Source organism: Humulus lupulus, chromosome 8, assembly GCF_963169125.1.
Source record: "Humulus lupulus chromosome 8, drHumLupu1.1, whole genome shotgun sequence".
Lineage (NCBI taxonomy): Eukaryota > Viridiplantae > Streptophyta > Magnoliopsida > Rosales > Cannabaceae > Humulus > Humulus lupulus.
Genome location: NC_084800.1, coordinates 150415256 through 150425865, shown reverse-complemented (window position 1 = coordinate 150425865; position 10610 = coordinate 150415256). Strand labels below are relative to the sequence as shown.

Below are 10610 nucleotides of genomic sequence, written 5' to 3'. Positions count from 1 at the left end.
GAAGGTTTAGTTAGGAAAGGATTATTAGGAGGGGTAATGTGGTCATTTGGCAGGGGGTTTAGACAAAGTTCAGCTGGGTTAAGGGGTACATGGTTTAGGCTTGGTCATATTTTGGTTTTGTTAAAAATAGAGAGAAGAAAAGCTAGAAGGAAAAGCTAGGGCAAGAAGAAGAAGAAGAGGTGTAGAAGGAGCTGAAATTTTGAGACTTAGGAGAAGAAGCAAGGGAGCTTAGGGTTGGATTCTTCATTCAAGGTAAGGATTCTATGTAAATTTAAGGCTTGTTTCTGTTTTGATTTGAGAAATTTAAATGCATGAGTTAAGTTTTTTAAGTTTTGGTTGAGTTTGCTGAAATTAGAAATCAAAGGGTGGATTTTGGGTGTGATTGTGTTTTGATCTTGATACTAGTGTTTATGGGTTGTTAGATGGTTCATTTGAGGCTTTAAATTGATCTTGGGGTTTAGGTAATTATTTGGGATGATTTGGAGGGGTTTTAGCTCGGGAAAAATGCAAGAGAAAACCCAGAAATCTGGGTTCGCGAAGGAGCGCCGCGGCCCTGTTCTTGGGCGCCGCGGTGCGAGGTTGCATCAGGATTTTGGGCTAGCCGCTGGGCGCCGCGGCCCTTGAGGGGAGTGTCGCGGCCCTAGGCCATTTTGACAGCAAAAAATTTGGGTTTTTAGGGCTTTTGCCCGGGGACTCGGCGGGTGGTTCCAATGTATTGTTTTAAGGAATTAGAGGTCCCGAGAGTACGGGATTGGTCCCGGGAAGTGGTTTTGGGTTGGTTAGTATTAAAAAGTGTTTTATGTGTGTTGTGACTAGGATTTCGGAGAGGCTCGTGCTAGAGGACCGTGCTTGTGGCCTTGGTGCATCGGAAAGCTCAGGATACAGGTAAGAAAACTGTAGCACCCGTAGGACAGGGCATGGACCCATAGTGTTAATGCAGGGCACGAACCTAAATTGTATTACATGTTATGGTATAGTTTTGATTGAATTGTTATATGTTTGAATGTTATTTGAATTATACTATATGCGATTATAGTACAGAGAACGGAAAATGAGCCAAGAACGGCAAAGGTGCCGAGAACAGAAAATGGGCCGAGGACGGCAAAGGTGCTGAGAATGGCAAATGAGCCGAGAATGGCAAGGGAGCCGAGAACAGCAAAGGAGCCGAGAACGGCAGAGGAGTCGAGAACAGAAGCGGGGCCGGAAGTAACACTTAGCACATGAAGTGTTTGTTTAGTTTAATGGACTACTTGGTTATCTGTGGATTATCTGATAGGTTGATCATATAATATGCATATGATATTTGTTGTTTGAGTATTCTTGCTGGGCTTCGGCTCACGGGTGCTCTGTGTTGCAGGTAAGGGCAAAGTTAAATTCTACCAGCCATGAGTATGGAGAGCATGAAGCGGCGCGTACATGTTTGGCCTGCCCGACTTCTTTGGTTGGGGGCATTTTCTAAATGGCTGTATTAACCTGTAATTTGATAGTCAATCAACTGTAAACTTATTTTAAGTTGTAAAACATTTTGCAAACCTTATTTTGGGATCCCAAATAATAGATACTTGAAGTTTTCAATAAAGTAAACCATTTTCAAAAGATTACAACCTTAACTTTTGCTTAGTCACACTTTTGTTTTAAAAACCTCGGTTAGCGAGTTAATTGTACAAAGTTTTCTTTTAAAACTCATTTGGTAACGGCTCTAAGGAAGTAGGGCGTTACACCTAGTCACAACCAAGATAAAGGATACCATCAACAATCTTAAATGAGCTTCTAGACAAATTTCTAGTCTCCGGAACATTGAACTTCACCAAACATGGTAAAAGATTCAATCCCGAGCACCCTAGGTTAAATTCCCAAGCCTAGAATATCAAAATCCCAAAAACTCTTAAGGGCCACGGCATTAGCCACCCATGCTATGACATGGCCCCAACCAGAGGACTCCCAATGCCCAAAAATAGGTAAGGGCCGCGACCCTACTCAGACCATGCCGCGGCCCACCGTCCTTCCTCAGCACCCATCAGCTTCGAAGGGCCGCGACTCACGAAGAACTATGCCGCAACCCAACCCCTTCGAACCCAGAAAAACCTCCATTTTTGACTCTCAAACCTCATGCAAACTCACTAAAAACTACCCCAATTCCACAAATCAATTATCCAAAAACTTCCCACAAGATTCCAACAACACAACCCAGCTGAAATCTAGACTAGATACCCATTAAAAACCTATTTCAATCACTGAAACTTTCTAACTCTAGAACTCAAAACCCAACCATGGAAACACTATAACTCAACCTTTAAACCTTAAATTTGAGCTTACCTCAGTTGCAGAACCAATTCTCCAGGACCTTATGGAGCTAACTTCAAAGGTTCTAGCCTCAATTTAATCTTCAAATCCAAAACCCAAAAACCACTTAGAACACAACCAAAATCTCAGAATTTCAACAACAAAAAATGAGAATCAATCTTTACCTTATTCCTAGTTGAATTCCTTTGCTAAAATTGAGCTAATCCCTCAAGATCCAAGCCTAAATCACAGAGCTTTCAGCTGAGTTCCTTTAGATTCCAAGAGTTTCCTTTGAGGGAGAAAGGGAGAAAGAAGAAAGAGTCGGTTTATTATGTTCTACTGTTTTCTACTGCTCCTTAAGTCTATCCTTAGGCAATTAAGCTAACCCCAAAGCTCGGGGTACCGGAAACATCCCCGAGGGAAAAATAGTAAAATTCCCCAATATTCCCACCTAGACTTCCTAACCTCAAATATTTCTCCAATTATTTATTTTCATAACCCGGTAATCTAAATAACCACCCGATACTTGAAAATACCCCTTGACTTGTCCAAAGTCAAGCATTAAGCCCCGTTGTGACTTTCCCGCTATCTAGCTCCCCAGGATCGCTTTAAGTCGCCTGCTGCAAATTTATCCACATAATAATGTGGTTCTCAGAAGTATAACATTTAATCACATTTATATTCATATAATCATACAAGCATGCTTATCATGTAACTGAAACTAAGTTCCCACTCACGACCCATATAACAAGCTACACCAAGTAAGAAGTGTAGAACAATTAGCTCATAAGGACCACCATTGTATAACCATTCATCAACAGAATCCGCTTCCCATATTGGGTAAAAGTGCAAACCTATAGCTGTAGAAGTAGGAATAATGGCACCAGAAATAATATTGTTTCCGTAAAGTAGAGATCCAGAAACAGGTTCACGAATACCATCAATATCTACCGGAGGGGCAGCAATGAAAGCGATAATAAATACAGAAGTTGCGGTCAATAAGGTAGGGATCATCAAAACACCAAACCATCCAATATAAAGACGGTTTTCGGTGCTGGTTATCCAGTTACAGAAATGACCAGATAGGCTTTCGCTTTCACGTCTCTCTAAAATTGCAGTCATGGTAAAATCTTGGTTTATTTAATCATTAATCATCAGGGGCTCCCAAGCACATGAATTCTCTATAAATAGAGATAGAGAATTGAGGGCTTGTTATTCAATAGTATAATCATGCATTAAATCAATAATTTCACGCATAAACCAATTATGCCCTCCCGACACACTAATCAAGGCCCTTAAGCCAAATTAGTGATTTTGGGTCATTACAAACACTGTCCCTCCCTGTAGCTGGTCAAATAAATTGTCGATTCTAGGCACTAGATACTTATTCTTAATAGTTAACTTGTTCAGCTCCCTGTATTCAATACACATCCTAAGTGATCCATCCTTTTTCTAGACAAACAATACTGGAGCACCCCATGGCGAGAAAATTGGTTTGATGAACCCCAAATCCAATAACTCCTACAACTGAATCTTCAACTCCTTCAACTCCGTCAGAGCCATTCTATAAGGTGTCCTAGATACTGGCTCCACCCTTGGCACCAACTCAATGACAAACTCAATCTCTCGCTGCGGCGACAACCCTCGCAGATCTGTTGGAAAAAAATCTGGAAACTCACATACCAATCTGGTCTTACCCGGTCCCACCGACACAACCCCAGAGGTATCCACAACATTCACTAGGAGTCCTATGCAACTTTCCTACATCAGGTCTCTAGCCTTCAATGCTGAAATCATAGGTACCCGCGGTCCACTAACTGTCCCCACAAACACAAAGGGTACCTCCCCTTTTGGTTCAAAAGTCACCATCCTGCGCTTCCAGTCAATCGTTGCCCCATACTTTGATAGCCAATCCATCCCTAGAATCATATCGAAGTCATCCATCTCCAACTCAATCAGATCAACAGACAACTGCCTACCATCTATCTCTACTGGAAATGCTCTAATCCATCTCCTAGATACTACCAGTTTCCCTGTTGGCAACAATGTCTGAAAACCCCTAGTATACACACTACTAGGTCTACACAGCTGATCTATCACTCTAGCAGACACAAATGAATGAGTTGCTCCCGAATCAATCAATGCAGTATAAGAAAACCTAGCACTAGAAATCTAACCTATCATAACCGAGGGGCTAGCCTCCGCCTCAGTCTGAGTCAAAGTGTACACCCTGGCAGGAGTGAGGCTGTCGCCCTGCTTCGGCTCCTCTTTCCTGGCTTGTGGGCAGTCCTTCTTCAGATGACTGGCACTCCCACAGATAAAGCAGGCCCTGATCCTGCACTCCCCTTGATGTCATCATCTACATCGAGGACATACTGGAAAACTCCTCCAGTTGTCACCTCTGCCCTGAAGGCCACTAAAAGCAACCTGTGCCCTCCTATTCGAGCTAGGAGGAACAAAAGAATCTGGGGCCTTTCTCTTTTTCCCACTGGAGCCACTACCCCGACTGGATCCAATAAAAGGAGGCACTGTCCTCCTGGCATCGTGCCTCACCAAGCTCTCTCCCCAAATCTGATCATCAACCCCCTCAGCTGTAAGGGCCTTGTCCATGACCTGAGCATAAGTAATAGTCTCTGGATCTAAAGTAATCTTCACATCATGGGTGATCATGACATTCAACCCCTATACAAATCTATCTCTTCTTGCTGCATCAGTCGGCACCAACTCTGGCGTGAATTTTGTCAACTAGTCAAATTTCAAGGCGTACTTTGTAACAGTCAACCGGTTCTGAGTCAGGTTGATGAACTCGTCAACCTTCGCAACTCAGATTGCAACACTGTAGTAATTCTCGTTAAAGATATTCCTGAACTCTTCCCAAGTCATAACTGCCACATTCCTCCTCTGAGCTACTACATCCCACTAGATGCGGGCATCTTCTATAAAAATGTAGCAAGCACAAGCTACCCTCTCGTTCCCTTCAACCCTCATAAAATCTAGGATAAAGGAAACCATATTCATCCATTGCTATGCCCGCAGCGGGTCTAGTCCACCCTCGAATGTGGCAAGATGCTGTTTTCTGAACCTCTCATGCAAAGGTTCCCATCTGTTCCCCATAACAGGCTGAACTGGCATTGGCGCCACAGTCTGCTGAACTGATAACCCAGTGGCCTGAGGAGGGGCCTGCTGCCTCAGCTGTTGAAGTTCTTCCTCTGTTTGTTGCAGTCTTGCTTCCATTTCGGCAAAAATTTGTTGCCAATTTTGTGGGGCAGGTGGAGGGTCCTGACCCTGGTTGTCATCCTCGGCCCTACTGCCGTGGAGTCTAGATGATTGTTGAGGCATCACAACAATATGCCTGCAGCCAATGACGTCGCTCATCAGGAAAGATAACAACATCCAAAACCACCTCCCAGATCATATCAGTCAACCATAAACAACACTCCATATAACATACAAATAACATATAACACTTAACGGGCCATGCCCTGACATCATGCATATATTAACTCATTCATCATGCTCTATATAAAATAAGCAGGCAAATAGGGCATTTAATCACATATTCAACATATAAGTCAACTATTACCAACCAACCCTAAGTCGAGCTTGTCACTGACAGCGAGCGTACATGTTCGGTCAATCTCCAGGAACCATAAACCTTGGCTCGCTCTGATACCAAGTTGTAAGGCCCTACTTCCTTAGGGCCGTTACTAAGTGAGTTTAAAATGTGCAATTAACTCGCTAATCGAGGTTTTAAGACAAAAGTGCAATTAAACCAAAAACAGAGTCATATACTTTGAAAATAATTCCATTCATTGAAAATCATAAAGAGTTTAACATCTTGGATCCCAAAATAATGTTTAGAAATATTTACAACTAAAAAATATATCCAAAGTTGACTAAATGACAAAATCTAGGTTTAGTACAATCATCTCCCAAAAACACCCCTTGCCGTGGCAGCCAAGCAGGCCAAACATGTACGGGCTGCTTCATGCTCTTCGTACTCATGGTTGGTTGACTTTTCCCTTGCCCTTACCTACACCATAGAGCACCCATGAGCTGAAGCCCAGCAAGAAAACTCACACAAGCAGATAACCTATGCATTTCTATCATTCAGCATACAAATAAACTGCTAATGGGCTAAACACATACGATCCTGTCATCCCAGGCACATTACCAGGCCCTGGGTTCATGGTCTACACCGTGACGATATCCCAGGTATCCTATAGGGTCTCGCCCTGACAACTCGCACTCCGCGTGCTAAACACTACTCCCGGCCCCTTGCCGTACTCGACCTTCGCCGTTCCTGGCTATCGCCATTCATTCACATATATGCACACATATCATAATTAAACAAATACTTAAACATGTATAAGCACAATCAATGGGGCTACGCCCTGCAACGCAATCATATAGGGCCATGCGCTGCAACACAAACTACAGGGCCTCGCCCTGCTCTACAAGTACAATAGTTTTCTTACTTGTGTCCTGTGCTTTCTAAACACTAATGTCTCGAGCATAGTCCCCTAGTCCGAGCCTCGCTGGAACCCTAGTCACAATGCATTAACAATATCCATCCATCAAGTTCTAACCCATTAAATAACTTTGGATCATAATTCTAGTCTCCGAGACCTTGAATTCTATCAATCCGGGTGATAAAATTCATCAGGAGCCTTAACTTTTGGATTCTTGATCCTAAAACTTCCTTAAAGCCCTAAAGCACACTAAGCATCAACCCATGGTGTGGCCCCATGCTCAACCAGAGGCCCAGCCTCATTTTTTTCCCACACGCGTCGCGGCACGCCCCTATTTTCAGGTCGCCCAAATGTTCTAAAGGGCGGCTCAGCAAGAACAATGTCGCAGCCCGACCCCTCGAACCCAGAAAAATCCTCCATTTTCCTACCCAAACCAAGCCAATTTACACCTCAAATCAATCTAACAATCCAATTCATTTATCACAGAAGTCCTAGAACAGTCTTAGCAACAAAACCTAACAAACTCTAGCTTTAAAAACTCATAAAACCCAAAATTCAATCTTCAACTTCAACACCTCAAAAGAACTTGAAACCCAGCCAATAATCACAGAAGTAAATAACTAAAATCACAGTTTAATGCTTACCTTAGCTTTGCTTGAATCCACAAATTGATATTGAACAATCTCCAAGTTTTAGAGCTCTAATTCCTAGCTTGATCTTCAAAGTTCTCCTTGGTATGACTTAGAGAAAAATGAGAGAGAAAAGAGGGTGCCTTGGGTCGGTTCACAAAGTTCTGAAAGCTTCCTTGGTTTTGTTTTATTTAACTTAAGTTTCTAAGGTTACCTCAAAGGCTCGGGGTACCAAAAACGTCCCCGAGGGAAAAATGGTAAATTTTCCTGATATTTCCTCCTAAACGCTCTAACTTCAAATATATCTCCAAATATTTATTTTCATAACCCGATAACCCAGTAAAACGTCTATTGCTCGAAATACCCCTCGACTCACCTCGACTCGGGTATTCAACCCCGTTGTGACTTTCTAGCTAACCGCTCCTTAGGGCTGTCTCGGATCGTGCAACACAGATATATCACAATATTCAAATTTATTACATTTATGCCCCCAACAGGCTAAAATTACAAACATGCCCATAATAACCAAACGGGGCCCACATGCATATTTAATTCACCTAAACATGCATCTCTAATCTCATACTCATAAAAATTCACATATTATAATAATAAACCACTTATTACCCTCCAGACACGCTAATCAAGGCCCTAAGCCTTATTAGCAGATTTGGGACGCTACAATCTCCCACTTCCATTTCAGAATTTCTATGGGCTGCACAATCAAGCTGGCTGTTGATGCTCAGCCTTGGTTTGCTGACAAGTCAAGTAGTGTGCCACATATTCTGCCATCTACTTTTTCATCCTAGGTCACCAAAAGTACTTCTTCAAGTCTTTGTACATTTTTGTGGTACCCGGATGCATGGCATAAGGAGCATTTTGTCCCTCGAAAAAGATCTACTTCTTGATCTAGTCATCGTTCGGAACACATATTCTACCCTTGAAGCCCAATACTCCATCTTCGGAGATATGAAATCTTAGTCGCCCCTCATTCCTCACTTCGTACATCAGTCTTTGTACGCAAGGATCGACTAACTGCCCCCCTTTTATAACTTCCATAATGGTAGGCTCGATAGAGAGGTTAGCCAATTGATCGACTACTATCTCTGAATCCAAGGTAGCAAGGTCCACACAACTAATATCCTCACATGGCCGGCCACATCTTTTCTGTATATGTAATTATTATTATTTTTTTATTTTTTTTTAAAAGGTTAATATATATTTCCTAAGAAGAAAAATCCAAATTGACTTTCTATAACCTTTTTCACTCATATAGTCTTAAAAATAAAACTTAACATATAATAATTAAATTAAATGTCTCTCACATTTAATTTAATAAATCACACAATTCAATTTAAACTAAAGTCCATTTATAAAATAAAATTCCTCAATTCGGTAAAATTAAGCATTTAATACAAAAATGCCCTAAAATTTCCATTTCCTCTTAAGTTTATTATTTTTGACAAAACTTTAATTTTTATGAATTTATTTTATGCCCAAAATATATTTGCCATAGTTTTTCATTTTATTTTCTGAGATCTTTACCCGATTAAGGTTTTTGTGTCGGTCCAAGACCAAAAGTCTTATCTTGTCTTTTAATCACAAAATTCATAATTTGGCTAGCAATAACTCATGGAAATAAATTCCAAACAAATTTAATATTATATTAAATAATATTCTTAACTCGGGGAAAAATATCCTGACCTTAGTCGTTCAAAGGTACCCGAAATGCAGAGCGATACACTAGATAGAAAGGACAAGGTCCTCAGGAATACAACAATACGTTTGGTTAAGGTATTATGGAGGAACAACAAGGTCGAGGAAGTTACCTAGGAGCCTGAGTCAGAAATGTAGAGTCAGTATCTCGAGTTGTACAGGTAAATTTCGAGTACGAAATTTTTGTAAGGAGGGGATAGTTGTAACGACCCAAAATCCCTAATGTGGCTTTTAGCCTGGATTAGAGGGCCAGGAGGGCCATAATTGATTTATTATGCAATTAAATGATTATATGCATGATTATGTGAGTTATATTATTATATGATAATAAATGCATGCATGTGGGTCTACTTTTCATTATAAGGACATTTTGGTAATTTGGCCCGTTGAGGGAATATTTGTATAATTTCATGCATGTGTATAATTTAGGGATAAGACCACATTATTATGTGGATATGTTCAAGATATTCGGCATGAGACGATCTTAGAATGTAAATTAGTGGTTTGGTCATAACGGGATTAATTTCCGGGCTCGGAGGTGAGCCTCGGGGTAATTTAATGTTAGTACATTACCGGGAATAAAAGGGTAATGAGATTTGATTTATTTATTATTGGCGAATATTGGGAATAACGGGAATTGGAGGATGTTAATTATGATTAACAGGATTAGAGGAGAAACAACACTTTTGCCCTTGGTGGCTGTTACGGAAATAAATTAGGCTTGGGGGAATTTTGGTCATTTGACCTTAGGATATATTTGAATTAGGATGGCTGCAGAAGAATTAGACAACAAAACATAAATTTCCTTCTTCTTCCACGATCATCTTTCCCTCTTTCCTTTCCTTTGAATTTTTGAAGCTGAATTAAGGGTTCAAGCTAGGAGATCAAAACTTGAGGTAAGAATTCAGCCATGAATTTTTTGGTTTTTGCTCTGTTTTGAGTTAGTTTTTGAGCTTAAAGTTTTGATTATAGAAGTGGTTATTTGATGAGGTTTTAAATGGTTTAAAGCTTAGGTTTTGTTGGTTGAATGTTGGGTAAGTTGTGGTAATGCTTGGGTGTGATTTCTGAGTTGTTTGGTGAAAGTTTTTGGTTGCTTTCAATGGAAAAAATGGCAGAGGTGTTGTGGTCGTGGGGTCAAGTCGCGTGTAACGACCCCAAATTCGGTATTAAGGCTTAGGGCCTGGGATAGTGTGCCTGGAGGGCATAAAGGAATTCTGTGTGTGTCTTTAATGAGTTTTATGCATGAATATGATTTAATGCACGTTATATGACTATTTGATTAATTGTGATGCATGACTATGTGAATTAGTATGCATGTAGACCTGATTGAGCATATTTGTAATTTGGCCATGTTGGGCATGACTATGTTGATACTTGTGATCTATGACTCGAGACGATCTTAGAATGAGCGGGTTAGCGGAAAGTCAAAGCGGGAACCTGTGCCAGGCTTGGGTTAAGCCTGGGGAGTTTAATTGAGAATCTGGGAATATATTTGATGATTAATCCGGTATTG

At 41.0% G+C, this 10610-nt stretch overlaps 1 protein-coding gene across 1 annotated transcript; it reads right to left on the bottom strand.

Moving 5' to 3' along the window:
• Positions 1-2973: 2973 nt before the first annotated feature.
• On the bottom strand, positions 2974-3491 carry LOC133796153 (photosystem II protein D1-like). The gene has a single exon (XM_062233634.1). The coding sequence runs from the start codon at positions 3403-3405 to the stop codon at positions 2974-2976; it is 432 nt and encodes a 143-aa protein (XP_062089618.1). The 5' UTR covers positions 3406-3491.
• Between the last annotated feature and the right edge of the window lie 7119 nt (positions 3492-10610).